This window comes from Vitis riparia, chromosome 1 (genome assembly GCF_004353265.1).
Source record: "Vitis riparia cultivar Riparia Gloire de Montpellier isolate 1030 chromosome 1, EGFV_Vit.rip_1.0, whole genome shotgun sequence".
NCBI lineage: Eukaryota > Viridiplantae > Streptophyta > Magnoliopsida > Vitales > Vitaceae > Vitis > Vitis riparia.
Window position 1 is genome coordinate 7654050 of NC_048431.1, and position 15704 is coordinate 7669753.

A 15704-nucleotide genomic window follows, 5' to 3' on the forward strand; every position below is an offset into this window, starting at 1 on the left:
CCTTTACTTCCATCATTGGTTAAAGGGTCTAAAGAACTGACAATTACGGTAAAGATATAAGAACCCATGCATAAAAAAAAAATATATATATATATATATATATAACTCATTTTTAACATAAATATTCTTAAACATTTGGATTATTTACATATAATTTTTTTTTAAAGATATTTTTATTAAAAAATTAAAAATAAATTAATTAAGTGCTGTGGAATAAAAAATTGAAAAGGAAAAATTGCAAACCAAGGCGAATGTATAAATGTGGGGCACCGACATGGTAGAAGGCCACGGTGAAGTAGATGCATAATAATTGAGAGGCGAATATCATAAATTATAATTGATCACTCATCGAACATTTCTGACAGGCAGACGCTCCTATATCCGCAAGACACCGTATCCCATTTGTCCTCATTAGACCCGCGCGATAAGGTCTGGTGTGGCCTTGACTCACAAGATCATGGTTTTGGTAGGCGAAAATGCACGTGGATACCGTCCTTCCCGTCTATAGACTCCACCACTTCCGACTGCGATTTTTCACCTTTATTTTTTCAGTCGATCAATTTCAATTCAATCCTAACAAACCCTAGCCCTGTCCAGCAGTTATATTTAACTTCATCTTGGGAGAGTAGAGTGAGAGAAAGTGCGAGAAAGAGTGGGGGATAGAGAGAGAGTGGTGTGGCGAGTGTGGAAGTGTGGGGTTTGTGAGAATTTGCTGTATGTCAGAAGATTGTTGCTACAGTGAGAATTGCTGCAGTGGATTCGGTGAGCTTGCTAACCCTCTACAATGGCCGCAGCTACGGAAAAGGCGACGACTTGTTGCATTGAGGACGCCAAGCCAGCTCCGGTTCGGAAGGCTTCCAACGTCTTGCAGGACTGGAGCGTCGCCGGTTCTGCTCCCTCTGAGGATCAGATCAGCAAGAGAGCGACCGTGGCGACGCTGATTCGTTCGGTTGACTCACTCCCTCAACCCGCTGCTAATCCTACTGCTACCAAAGGTATATATGAATATTTTTGCTTTCAATCTTGATTTTGGATGAAGATTGTGTTTGTTCTCTGTTTGGTTGCTGAGGAAACCGGGAGCAAGGAATGGACAACTAAATTGTGTTGTGTTGTCCTTTTTCCTTCTTTTGGTTTCCAAGACAATTGATGAAACTGAGCTCCATCAAACGATTTAGTTGTACGAGTCAAGTGGAGGCTTTTGCTTTCTCAGGTTTTACATAATTATTGTTGTTTTGGTATCCAAGCAAATGAAAAACATTAGTCAGAGTAATCAGACTGTTACTGCTATGATTGATCTCTAACTTTGTTTATTTCTGGTGGCAAATAGTAGAGAATCTATGACGAAACCTTCATATTTATTCTTTTTCCAATACTTTAGCATAACTGAACTGAGATTTGTTAATTTCTTTCTCTTTGGTAGCTTTTCTGTCTTTAAATCTGTTGTTTGTTTGAATCTGACCATTGTGTATTTTGTGTGTTTGTACATTTCTACACTTTAGATTTTCCTTGAAAAATAAAAAAATATGTTGTAGATCGCCAGCTGTTTCACTAATTTCTAGTTCATGAGCATAATTGTGTTACTTTGCATGTTCCCCCTAATATGTGTACAATTCATTTTCTGTATGTGAAGCAATTAGCTTTTAGAACAAGTTCTTGCTGTGGAGTCAGAAATTAAGAGTATATTGATTTGTTGTTATCTGGTGTTAATTTTATTGAAATTCTTTCCTGCACTGCCTAATTTGATTAATTGACCATTGTTATCTGAATTTCCATTTGCCTGCTTCTTTCAAGTCTATTATTTATTAAGTTCTAGCAGGCAATCATGTAAACTGCTTGGTATTGAGAATTACAAATGTTCTCATTGCTTTTAACTTCATGCTCAATCTGGATCAGGGAAATAAAAAGGCAAAGGAAAGGAAAGGAAGGGAAATGTTGACAACAGCCTGAGCAAGGAATCCATTTCTTTAAGTAATTTTCATGATTTTCCTTCCCTTTCCCTTGTTCTTTCCAACATCCAAACAGAGGTTAATTGTTATCAGATAAATTGCTTTTTTCTTGACGTTTTCATATAAACATAAATTACTATCTTGATTGAGATAATGCTCTCATTTAATGTTTATACAGGTAAGTTTTTCTACCTCTGGGCTATTTAGCTATCAGTGAACTACTCACAATCAGAAAAAAATTCCTCTCTTTACCTTTTTGAAGCTGTTTAAAAGAGCTATCAGAAATATCTTTTTCCCTTCTGATTTGTGTTTACTTGTTCATATTCTTTCTTATTCATTTCATGATTTCTTCTAAAATGTATCTTTTCCCATTTCCTTATTCATTTATTACTCACTAGCTTCTGAGGATGCTAAGTACGACTTAGCTCTTGTCTTCCCAATCCAGTTCCTGACAGATGGAGAAATGTAACGCAAAATTCCAAACTTCATTGTTAAATTGCTACTACTCTAAGCACTCAAGTGTTTATAGGTCGAATGGCATCAATGTCATATGGCTTATTTATTTTGTTTCTTTGCTTGTGTAGGGATTCCAATCATGTTGAGAGCTCAGACCAGCCACCCTTTGGACCCTTTATCCGCTGCTGAAATCTCAGTGGCAGTGGCAACTGTCAGAGCAGCTGGAGCAACCCCTGAGGTTGTTTACTACTGTAAACGCATGTTTGAACTGAATTAGTTTTGCATTGTAATTTAATGAAGAATTTATTTGCAATGTTGATATAGGGTTTGTTCTCATTCTTGTATTTGCTCATGGAAAGAGTAAAATGGATTCTCATTTTTTTAGGTCAGAGACAGCATGCGGTTTGTTGAAGTGGTTCTGGTGGAACCAGAAAAACATGTTGTTGCACTGGCAGATGCATATTTCTTCCCTCCTTTCCAGCCATCATTGCTCCCCAGAACAAAAGGTGGACCAGTAATTCCTAGTAAGCTTCCTCCAAGGCAAGCTAGACTTGTCGTTTACAACAAAAGGTCAAATGAGACAAGCATATGGATTGTTGAACTTTCAGAAGTGCATGCAGCAACTCGAGGTGGCCACCACAGGGGCAAGGTCATTTCATCCAAAGTTGTTGCTGATGTCCAGCCTCCTATGGTATAGTACTCTTTTCGTTTTTCGTTATTTTGAAACTTTTATTTGGTCACTGTGAGATTTTAGAATTATTCAAAAGCCAATTGATTATATTATTGACTTTGATTTAATGAGTCAAAGTTCTGGTGTCAGATTTCCTGTTTGATTTAATTGGATTTGGATATGGAGCTCTTATTTTGAATCAAAAGCTAGTTTTTTCTTTTCCTTTTTTTTCTTTTTTTTTTTGAAAAAAAAAAAAAGTTAGTTGATTCATATGATTTAATTTTCAAAAGGATAGATTTGAACTAGGTTGACACATAAACATGTATGCATGAATACAGACAAGAGACACATTCACACACAAAAGGAACTCCTTACATAGAGGGTTATCCCAACATCTACTCAACAACCAGCAGGGCATAAGATATGTTTATTTTTAACTGTTTATTTTAAAAGATAATATTTTGATTAATTTTTTTTATCATTCTTTCTGCAATTCTTGAATAGGATTCCTTATCTTCTTATTCCCTTCCTTACAAGCACTTCTAGTTCCTAGTTAATAAGTTCTATATGCTTTTGTTTAACATCCATTTCCTTCCTTGACTTTGCAATGATAGGATGCTGTAGAATATGCTGAATGTGAAGCTGTTGTAAAGGATTTTCCTCCATTTCGGGAGGCAATGAAGAAAAGGGGTATTGAGGATATGGATCTTGTGATGGTAGATCCCTGGTTAGTTACCCTGTCAGATTCTTTCACATGCATATCCTGGGAGAAAAAGCTCAATATATGTGGCAAACTCCTTTTACACATTGGTGTATGTGCTTCTTTTACAGGTGTGTTGGATATCACAGTGATGCTGATGCTCCTAGCCGTAGACTTGCGAAACCACTTATCTTTTGTCGAACCGAGAGTGATTGTCCAATGGAAAATGGTTATGCTCGTCCAGTTGAAGGTATATATGTTCTTGTTGATATGCAAAATATGGTGGTGGTTGAGTTTGAAGACCGTAAACTCGTTCCCCTACCTCCAGCTGATCCACTAAGAAATTACACTCCTGGTGAGACACGTGGAGGTGTTGATCGAAGTGATGTGAAACCCTTGCAAATCATTCAACCTGAAGGACCTAGCTTTCGTGTTAATGGGTACTTTGTTGAATGGCAGAAGGTGATTACCTTTTTGGGAAAGTAGGTTACTGGAAAATCTAAGTTCAACCTGCTATATTGCTTATCATCTATTTTTATTTTTATTCCTCATTGGCAGTGGAATTTTCGTATTGGTTTCACCCCCAGAGAGGGTTTGGTTATTTATTCTGTTGCATATATTGATGGTAGTCGAGGTCGAAGATCTGTGGCCCATAGGTTAAGTTTCGTTGAGATGGTGGTTCCTTATGGGGATCCAAATGATCCCCATTATAGAAAGAATGCATTTGATGCTGGTGAAGATGGGCTGGGTAAAAATGCACATTCTCTTAAGAAGGTTAGAGTGCTTACTCTTATGCTGATTTTCTTTGTATTACTATTGTTATTGTTATATATTAGTTACATCAGGCTAATCATAATGATTTTATTTTTTTTTTGGTCATGTCTGTGTGGTGCAGGGCTGTGATTGCTTAGGATATATCAAGTACTTTGACGCACATTTTACAAATTTCACTGGTGGTATCGAAACAATTGAAAATTGTGTTTGCTTGCATGAAGAGGATCATGGAATGTTATGGAAGCATCAAGATTGGAGAACAGGTCTAGCAGAGGTTCGTCGTTCTAGAAGGCTAACAGTGTCTTTTGTATGCACTGTTGCAAACTATGAGTACGGATTCTTCTGGCATTTTTATCAGGCAAGTTAAATTTCCCTTATTTTGTTTCAGGATTTAATTTTTCTTCTCTTGTGCGGATTGGCAAGATAAATTATTCTCATGTCAAAGCTATCACTTTCTTCTTATAGAAAATTTTACAAATTACAATGGTTGCTTAGTGCTATAACAAGATTCAGTAGCCAGCTTGATGGTAACATCAGGCTGTTTTTAAGCGTATTTCCTGCTTCTCTTTGAAGTTGTTTGCTAATTTTGGTGCTATTTTGAATTTTTATTTACTTTTTCCTTTTTCTGTTGAGGTATGCTACTTAAAAACTTCAATAATGCCTTAATTGTATCTTGATACAGGATGGACAAATTGAAGCTGAGGTTAAACTCACAGGAATTCTCAGCTTAGGAGCCCTGCAACCAGGGGAAATCCGAAAATATGGTACAACTATTGCACCTGGATTATATGCACCAGTCCATCAGCACTTCTTTGTAGCTCGTATGGACATGGCTGTTGATTGTAAGCCTGGGGAGACATTCAATCAGGTAAATTTATAAGAGTTTTGAGGATCTTTCCTTTTTTATGACTTTGGTATTGTTCCTTTGTAAGATTTCCAATATTCATAAATTTCCAATGTCTAATATTAAATGAGGTATTTTTTTCTATTAAAGTATACATTTTCATTTCTTCATCACTGACTGATTGCATACTTGTTATTAATTTAATTTGTTTACTTCTTACCAATTTTTCTGCCATGAAGCTTCTTTGCTTGATTGAGGTTTAATCTTTATGCCTATAAAGAGTATGTTTTTGTTTTTCCTCCTTCAGACTTGATTTTATCTTGTAAGGATGAATCTCCATTTCTGTAGTCATTGTTTGCTAGCTCTATATCCTTTTTATCGATTAGTGTTGTTTCCTAAGTGTCAAATCACAAACTAGTGAGGTGACATGCATGATGGGGAAACTAAAAGCATCTTAGTACAGTTGCTAATAGAACCAATACTACTACCATAATTGTAGATTGTAAAAAAAATAAATATGAAAATAATCTACACAAGAATAACAAGGATTTGGTGGGGTAACCAAACTTTGTGTTCTCAATTTGCTGATCTTTACAGAGTTATTTCTGTGAAAAACCTCACTGTCTTAAATGTCCTTGGCAATTCCTTTCCACTGTCTTGGAATTTTAACTTTCGTCGCAATCTAACAGATTCAGAAATTGATCTCCTTCAGAAATTAATGTCCTCCCTTAGTTCTGTGCTTTTCTCTCCTTCTTCATCAGATTCAAGAGTGTGGTCTTTGTCTTCGTCAGGATTGTTTTCAGTGAAATGTTTTTTCTTGGCCTTGTCAAAAGTCTCAAATCCTATATTGTTCCTTCCGGCCAAGTTCTTATAGAGTTCAAAAGTCCCTTCAAAGGTTAAGGCCCTCGCTTGGTTAGTAGCACATGGGAAGGTAAACACCAATGACAAGTTGCAATTGAGAAGACCCTACAAAGTCCTCTGTCCTCGATGGTGCATTCTTTGCAGAGGAAATGGAGAGTCAATTGACCACCTTTTTCTTCATTGTCCCGTTACCATTGGACTCTGGCATAGGTTGTTCAATCTAGTAGGGTTGGTTTGGGTCCCTCCAAGAAGTATTGAGGACATGTTGATTATTACTTTTAAAGGCTTGGGGAACTCATTAGGAGGCAAAACACTTTGGCAAATTGCTTGCCTTACTTTGATTTGGATGGTGTGGCAAGAGAGAGACAATAGGATCTTTGAGGATAAAGGGAGAACGGAAGAGATGGTATGGGATTTGATTTGGTTTTATCCTTCTCTATGGGCTTCTTGTACTGAAGCTTTTAGAGGAGTTCCTCTAAATGTTCTACAACTCAACTGGATTGCGGTTTGCGTTTCAAAAGTTTGAAGATTGATGGGGTTTCTCTTTGTTTTTAGAGTTCTATTGTTAGGAGTTTTCTCCTTTGTTTAATTTGTGTAGGAAGGACCTCTCATCCTTCCCTTGGTTTTTTCTCTTTCTTTTGTTTCTTTTATCTCTCCTGTATCTATTCTTATATTAATATATTATTCTTCGTTTCTGATAAAAAAAAAAAGAATAACAAGGATTTTACTTGGTTTGGCGGTGTTGCCTATTTCCACGGGGGGTGGGTGTGCAGGAGAATAGAATTGAGCATAAGGAAATCATGAGATAATTGACTTCGACATTTTTTTCCCAATATTCTAGAGGTGGGAGAAAAAATGACATAAACTATCTTAGTGATTTTTCCAATGGATAAGAGTTGAGTAGTGAAAATAGAATATAGGGAACTTTTGAACTGGAGTAATTGCCAAAGAAATTAATTGTACCATGACTATGGAGAAGAACAGAAGCGCCATTTACTAGAGAGAAATTGTTTGCTGGATTTTGATGTAAAATCTAATAAACAATATAGATTATTTGTCATATGGTTTTTGGCACCCAAATTGACAACCTAAGTATCATGATTAAGAAGTTTGGATAGAAAGACATGAAAATTTGTCTGCAACTTGAGTAGAGAAGAGTCAAAGAATAAAGTATCAAACTTAATAAGCTATTGAAGAAGTTAGACAAGTTGAGCAATTCAGATTGAAATATCCGGTGTGCTAACATTGTATTTATCAAACTGCAGTCTTAGAAGAGGGTAATGGATCCAACACTGATCTTTTGCATGCCCAAATTTATTGCAATGACTACACCGAGAACGGGTGTCACATTTTTTCTTGTCCCCAGAATTTTTTTTATTTCTTCCAAACTTATCATTCATTTCTTTGTCAACCATAAAAAACACTAAAGAGAATGATCTTTCTACAAAATCCAATAAATAAATATAAACACAATTCACACCAGGATAATATGAATTTTCTGGTAATGTGCCTGCATCTACTGGGAGGAGAGAAACCAACTCATAGATGCTTATGAAAAATGACATAAAAAATATAGAATATAACCACCAATATCAGAAGAATCTCATTTACAATCAACTGTTACCAATTAAGAAAAAATCTTAAGAGAATAATCCTGACAACAGATATCTCAATGCAATCAGAACAATATATTCTTCCAAATTTTATGGAGAAATCCATAGTTTTAAGTTTCCTTCCTTTGTTCTCTCTAATGTAGACAATGGAATTGCTGGTACTCTTTTCAACATGATGTTTGTACTCTCTATCATCATGTGTACAAACATTTAGAATTAATGGAATCCAATGATCTATCCCAAGTTGACATTTCAACATTTTTGGGCCTCCCTATCCCTCAAATGCCACCTACAATGCAACAGAGAATTTTTCACATCAAAATCCAAGAATTGGAATGTCAACTCTCTGTGACAGAAGCCATAAATATGTCAAAACCTTAATATGCATGCCTTTTTTAGTTGAACATATGTTATAGGCTGTTCGTTGTGTTTGGAGGGTAAAATTGATCACAGATGGGGTTCCTGATGCATCCCATGCCTATTGCGTTTGAATGTCATTTGAAGTGTTTTATGATTCTCCAAGATGTTGATTTGACTTAAAGTTCTCTTTCGACTTGAGAACATAATACTTTCCATAAATTGTCAATGGGGAGAAACTCCTGTGATGCTGTGGATTGTAGGTAAACTTTGCAGTCCTTGGAGGTTAGCCCCTGTTATCCACATTGTTTTGGAGCTTTCATTTCATGTTGACTTTTTATTCAAGTGGGTTCTCAGATCCACAAAAAGATTAGTGGTTTCTGCTAAAAGATGGAAAGCACAGAAATTGTGTTGATGTTGCTGATTTATGGAACTTAGGCTTTGTTTTGGTTGATGTTTTACTGACCTCACAGTGCTCCATTTGGTGCAAATTTCCCTTTTACATCTTTTTTCTTTTATTCAATATTGATATCATTATTCACTTAAAGAAAATATGACCATATACGTTCACATTGATGATGATTTGAGCATTTTTTCTATAGGTTGTTGAGGTCAATGTTAAAGTTGAAGAACCAGGGAAGAATAATGTTCATAACAATGCATTCTATGCTGAAGAGAAACTGCTTAGGTCTGAAATGCAAGCAATGCGTGATTGCAATCCTTTATCTGCCCGACACTGGATTGTAAGTTTCCATATCTTATAGAATTTTTTCTTTCCATTCTCTCTCCCCTCCCAACCCCAACCACTCCCACTCCTCTGAAGGCATATTTAACTGACAAGCAAACATGGTCTATGTCTTGTCTTATTCTGTAAAGTAGCATTTTTAACAAGGGTATCCCATTTAGAATGAAATATAACAATCTGTTTAATCCCATACCTGTGCACATATTTGTTGTGTTTAACCTGTGTTCTCTACATGTTTTGAAATGTTCAGATAAAATATGTTTTGGTATTTGCCATTGTAAGTGGCACACTGAAGATGAGGCAGAATAAGGGTAGTAGTTATGCAGTTTTGTTTGGGTTTCTTGGAGGTTACAGAGCATGATACTGAATTATATGTTAGGTTATATTTATTCAAATTAGTGTCATATATATCAATAGTCTATTATGAAATAAGATGTATTTTGAAGATGAAAAAATACTGCAAAAAAGAAAGAGGATCCACTGCTTCTTTCCATATTGTTTTCTATATTAGCATGCCACGGTAGTTGTATGACTCAGAAAAATTTTCTGAATATCGCCTCTCTGAGTCTATACTGAATGTTCTATAAATTGATTGTATTAACCCTTGCTTGCAGTTTCATATTTAAAATGACTGATGCAAGCAAGGATAGAACCAATAATTTTCACTTGAAGGGCCCAAACTAATAGTGCAAAAGCTATTTAAAAAATCTGAAATTTAATATATATCCAAAATTGCAAACAGGAAAAGCACACATACATATATATAGATAGATGGATAGATAAATAGATAGATATAGACATTCATACTTAGTATTTACATGGGAAGCATGCGCAAACTAGTTAGATGAGTGAAGAGTAAGATAACAAATTTATAATTAATATTTTTATTTCTAATTTCTATTTTTTTTAATGTCAATAGTATAAAATGATAACATATCCAGATGCAAAAAGTTCAAGGATGTGGGAAGAGAGAACCTGAGAAGTATGGGGAAGTGGAGTGGGAAAATGACATTTTTGTCAGTTTGATTATGATTATTTTTTCTATTATGCATTAGATAAAATTGGTTTTTTTTTTTTTTTAATATTTAAAATAAGCAAATAGTTCTGGAAAAGAAGGGAGAAATTGAGGTGATTGCTTTCATTTTATTTTTTTGATAGGTAAGGTGATTGCTTTCATAAAAACATGGAACTTAATAAATGGATTATAATGATTCAGGCAGAAGCAGCTAATTGTGAGATAGACTTGTGAATTACCATTTTGTTTTTGTCATAAGATTAGTTATGATCATGATATAGGGTTAATTACTTCTTCACACGTAGAAAAAGAGTAGGCCTCTTGGCTTAATGATAGTAATATTAATAAGAGAGAAACTGGGAAGTTGGCTCTCTGAATAATAGTGTTAAGAAGGAAAATAATAAGTATCTTCACCATATATGTAATTATTCAAAATATATGATAAAAGACTATATATTATCATCTATCAAAGTTATATTTTGGGATCTTTACATGAGATAATCACCATTAGACTCTAACCCTTTTTTCCCATCTTTTTCTTCCTCCCACTGATATTCTATTTTATTTTTAGAATTACAAGAGATTTCTAGTTCTCTTCTTTGTTAAAGTTGTAGACTTGTTGGAGACATCTATTTATAGGAGACATTTTCTTCTTAGAGTCATAGACTTGGAAGACATTTGTTTCATTTTCTTCTGAATTTCCCTTTCCCTCCCTCCTAATTTCCCCCTTAATTTTTCTTCCTTTTTTCCATTTCCTCCATCCAATTTAAACTGTATCTTGTAAATCTTTTGTAGGGCCAAAATTAATATACACTAGAGAGTTTTAATAATTTGAGGGTTGCTTCCTTTTCCCACTGAACACAGAGCACAACTACAAGAAAGCGGCAAATAGTTTATTTAAGATTTTTGTTATAGTGAAATTTTTGTAATGGATTCTATTGTTGGGTTAACTTGTAATAACCTAGGTAGTCCATATTATTGACATGTGACTTATTTTCTCAATGCTGTTCATGTTGCTGTAGCAGTAGTGAATAGATTTTTATTAGTCTTTTCAGTTCCTTTTATTAGGTTTTTAAATAGCTAGAGTGCTGGGTTGGAGAGATCCTGGATCAATGCACTTTTGATGTTTTGTCTTAACTCTCAGAATTTCAATCTTCCTTGTCGTGTTATTTGTGAATAAATCCTGCATCAATGACACTTATGCTTATTTGTCAACTTTTCAGAGACTTAGTTTTACTTTTACATGTTGAAATTAATAATCTTACTCATGACCAAAATTCACATGTTGAAACTCAGTCTCCAATTACTGTTTCAATCCAACTTAAAGGGTTTCATATATCTTATCATGCATATTTTTTTATGGAAACAAAGGCATGATTGCTCAGCCTTTCAAAAAATGGACGGTTTGAAGTGAATCAAATCCTATCAATATTTATATTTCTCCTTTGAATTTCATATATGTATATATATACATGACACACACCTAATTTGATTTCACACCGGAAACCATTCTGGGAGAAGTTCGCATCCGTTCCATTCGGATATTGATTGGTCTTGGTTGTGACATGGTTTACGCTTTACCTGATTCCTGGAATATTTGTCTCTTAACCCCTTCTCTTTTTTCTTCTGTCTGGTTTTTCTGTTTCCTGATTGGGTGTTTAAGGTGGATGGAATATCCATTCTTTGTACATTTGAAGTCATTAAATTAACTTCTTGTTCATGTATGATGTTTAATCATTCAGATCAGAAACACAAGAACTGTCAACAGGACTGGGCAGCTAACAGGTTACAAGCTGGTACCCGGTTCAAATTGTTTACCATTAGCTGGTTCTGAGGCAAAATTTTTGAGAAGAGCTGCTTTCTTGAAGCATAATCTTTGGGTCACACCTTATGCACGTGATGAGATGTATCCAGGAGGAGAGTTTCCTAATCAAAATCCACGTGTGGGGGAGGGATTGGCTACTTGGGTTAACCAGAATAGATCGTTGGAAGAAACAGACATAGTTCTTTGGTTAGTTTTTTCTCCCTTTCTTTTTATCTAAAATAAATGATGGGATTGCTGGTTCTATGGGTGGAACTGTGGTGTGTGAATTTTTCATTTGTGCTGGAAGTTATTTGCCGATGTTTGTACATGAGACCATTTTTCTTTTAGCTATATAAATTTATATTATGTATGGGCTTTTGTATGTGATGTACATGTTACTGTAAATTATACATGAAACAATTGATATCATAGGCTTAGACTTTCAAAATCTTAGTAGCTGCCATGTAGATCATTAGAATGGACACTTTCTTAGATAGATTTATATGGTTTTCACAGTTTCACCTGTTCCAGTAATGTTACTTTCTTTGTGCATATATGCCATAGAATAATGTTGATTTTTGTTGAGAATCTCTTATGCCTCATCTATTTCATTTTAAAATGTAGCTATTATTTGCCTGGGTTGTGATAAGGTAATAATTGCAATAGAGGGAGGCAGGCAGGCTGCATTCTAATTTAACATGGATTGATGGAGTATCATATTTGGCAATGTCAAAAGAATTAGGATTCAAGGAATTGGTAGTATATTTACAGAATATTATGAAGATAATTTATAGAAGTTCATGGAACTAATTATTCTATATTTTGTGAATCATACCCATCAAAAAAAAAATTATATGTAGAAGAATGGCTTATTGAGCTTTCAGCTTTGTAGTGTTATTCACTTAGAAACTATATGTAGGTGGTATGAACATTCCTTCTTCACACTAGAGCTCAACCAATGCAGTGGAAATAAAAAAAGAAAATTTTGGACCATTGTAGCATTATAGTGTTGGGGTATGGCCCATGGCTAACATGGGTACTCCACTCATTTGGAAGTTTCCATGCAACATCTAGGATTGTTGATCATGAAGAGAGTGATGGAAGCAACAGTCCATTTTTAAGAAAGATTTTCCACTTAAAATGATACAAAGTTTCATATTAGAAGAGTGCTAGTGATGAAATTTGTTGTCCGCCACAACAAACAGTAAGAAATAGGGTTGTTTTTTTTTTTGTTGGTGGCAGTGATGAAGTGAAATGAAAAACACTTGTACTGATGAGTTGGACATTGTGGAGGAAAAATGAAGATTCCTTAGATAATGAAATAAAAAAATATTTCTTTATTTTCTATTTTTGATATGATTTTGTGAATTTAGATTAGGGTGATGTCTGATAATGTTGCTGAATGATCGCAGGTATGTATTTGGAGTGACACACATTCCTCGCCTGGAAGACTGGCCTGTCATGCCAGTGGAGCACATTGGTTTTAGGCTCATGGTACTTTCATACATCATTTAACATAAATTTTTTTGATGCTGTAATCCAATTCTTCATCTGAGTCAAGTGTTTGAACATAATAGCCTTTCCATGCTCCTAAGAGTTTTTGCTAATTGAGACAGGAGCTAAATAGGGAAGTCAAAAATAATAAAAAAAACAGAGTTGGGGGATATTTATGGTCCTGTTTGTCATAGGAAGCAGCTGTACATAATAACAATATGGGTATTTATGTTATTGTGAATTTTGAAGAAATTATAGATCAATAACAATTATTCGTTGCTGTTTGTGGCACAGCCTCATGGGTTCTTTAACTGCTCACCAGCGGTGGATGTCCCTCCCAGCACATGTGATCTGGACCTAAAGGACAATGGGGTGACGGGGAAACCTATTCAGAATGGATTACTAGCAAAGCTCTGAAAGGATGTTAAGCAGGGTTGGATCCTACCTTATTCAGTGTGTTTCTATTGTTTTGGGGAGGCCAAAATAATTTATCCGGCTTCATTTGATGTCTTGACAGTAGCCAAATAATCAAGCCATTGGCCCAAAACGTCATGCCATACGATTTTCAAGTATCGAATTGCCTGTTTGCATAATCATGAGACTATTAGTTTGTTTGTCAGGGTCTGATCTTCCGCAGCACGGTCTCCTAATTAAAAAAAGGCTATTTTGGTGGTTTTGTTGCATGGTTATCTTGCTAAATAAAAGCAAGGTTTTGGTAATGTTTATTGTTAAAAGAATCTAAATTCAGTTGGTATGGTTTTAAAACACATTTACATGATTAAGAGAAAGAGAAATTTATATTTACAATCAACCATATAGATATTGTTCAGTCTAAGCTTAAGGGGTTCTCATGGCTTAAAAACGTATCTATAGGATTAAGAAAAGTCTCTACATATATAGCGCAAAACAATTTATCTCTTATCCGATGTGGGACATGACAAAAGTTCTTGGTATTATATATGTAAAAGTTTCTCTTAATCCTAAGACACGTTTTAAAACCATAAAAGCCCCTTAAACTTAAAACAGACTATTTATACGGTTGGGTGCGAATCTTTGCAACTTCCAACTTGGAATCTAGTGGCAAAAATGTGTGGCACAATGACAAGCTGTATTTTATGAACATGAGCAAGATTTATTTGGCATTGGGTTTGTCTTCCCAGATCAACATCCAAATTTAAACCCTTTAGAGCTGAATATTAGATTATTTTCAAATATTGTGGTGACCAATCTCCCTGAAACAACTTACGTCAGTCCTACGTTATTTGGATTTATTGAAGTGGAAAAAATGAAACAACATCAGATATTTCATAGGTTTACTGTTTTTCCCTGAATAATATTTTCCTTTTTGGAACTCATCTTAATCTTTTCACACTACAACCGCAAAATGAGAAACAATTATTATAAAAACAGTAAAAACAGTAACAGAAAAATCTTTAAAGACGTAGGTTGTGTAATGGGCTATCAAAGGTCTGTTATTTGGTGTTTAATCATAACACCATCTTTTATTCAAAATCAAATGTATAGTCCCACATGAAAGATTAAAATTTTGATGTTGTCTAAAATAATAATGATAATTATTATTTTGATAATTGTGGATATCCAGGTCAATTTACACGTACCTCGATTAATCCCAAAAGTTAATGATCGGGTAAATCTTTAATGGTCTTGAGAAGATTCAAATTGGTGACCATTGAAGAACAAATTCAAGGCCGAACCAACTGAATTACCCCTTAAGGTTTTATTATTATTATTATTATTATGACAGTGAATTATCCGATCTATAAAGTCGCAATCAAACATTTATTTATGATAGCATTGGTGGTTGAAAGAATTCCATTTGATTTTCAAAGTGAGGAACGTGAGAAAAGATGTGTCCGCTAATGATATTTAGTTGCAATGAACTGCTAGTGGAATGGTGGCAGAAACTAGAGGTTTGGCTTTTCTTGTATTCATTATTTCCCCTTTGAATTTAAATGAATTATTTTATTACCTTTATGTGTTTTTTTGTTCATTTTCAACGATGGAATGGTGGCAGAAACCGCAAGTTTAGTTTCCCCCGTATTTATCATTTCTGCTTTGAATTTGAATTAATTCTTTTGGTAGCCGCACGAAGAACACCTATTTTTGTGATCTACACTTTGCCAGGTAGCACCAGTTGAGCCACTACGCTGCTCAAAGTATATTAAATGGATTGAATTTGACTACACTGGAGACCCGGCCCATGCGACGTTTACGTTCGATTGTTGCCCAGAGAAAAGTTCCCTCCAATGACACAAACTCCTATTAAGCAAATAAATATATGGGTCCAATCATACTTTCAATCGATACCTACCAAAAAAATAAATGCACCTAAATTAATCAAATCATAATTAATCCCGTCATATCACATATACATTTTTTTATATGTATATATTTTTTTTACCTC

At 34.8% G+C, this 15704-nt stretch overlaps 1 protein-coding gene across 3 annotated transcripts; it reads left to right on the forward strand.

The window, feature by feature from the left end:
• Nucleotides 1–395: 395 nt before the first annotated feature.
• On the forward strand, nt 396–13962 carry LOC117914243 (copper methylamine oxidase-like). Of its 3 annotated transcripts, XM_034829504.1 has the most exons (13): nt 908–995; nt 1894–1968; nt 2531–2640; nt 2788–3093; nt 3687–3799; nt 3904–4234; nt 4331–4546; nt 4668–4904; nt 5229–5414; nt 8824–8964; nt 11724–11992; nt 13198–13279; nt 13574–13962. In XM_034829504.1, the coding sequence occupies exons 3-13, from the start codon at nt 2542–2544 to the stop codon at nt 13694–13696; spliced, it is 2103 nt and encodes a 700-aa protein (XP_034685395.1). In that variant the 5' UTR covers nt 908–995; nt 1894–1968; nt 2531–2541; the 3' UTR covers nt 13697–13962. The 3 variants fall into 3 exon arrangements, with proteins under 3 accessions (XP_034685380.1, XP_034685395.1, XP_034685387.1); XM_034829489.1 differs by lacking the exon at nt 1894–1968 and having other exon boundaries at nt 396–995; XM_034829496.1 differs by lacking the exons at nt 908–995; nt 1894–1968 and adding an exon at nt 2316–2411.
• The last annotated feature ends 1742 nt before the right edge of the window (nt 13963–15704 follow it).

What these genes read in the sequence shown, in the direction of transcription:
- LOC117914243 (XM_034829489.1), top strand. Translation starts at nt 785, where the DNA reads ATGGCCGCAGCTACGGAAAAGGCGACGACTTGTTGCATTGAGGACGCC. An exon ending in TAATCCTACTGCTACCAAAG is followed by an intron (nt 996 to 2,530) that starts GTATATATGAAT and finishes TTGCTTGTGTAG; the next exon opens with GGATTCCAATCATGTTGAGA. An exon ending in TATCTGCCCGACACTGGATT is followed by an intron (nt 8,965 to 11,723) that starts GTAAGTTTCCAT and finishes TTAATCATTCAG; the next exon opens with ATCAGAAACACAAGAACTGT.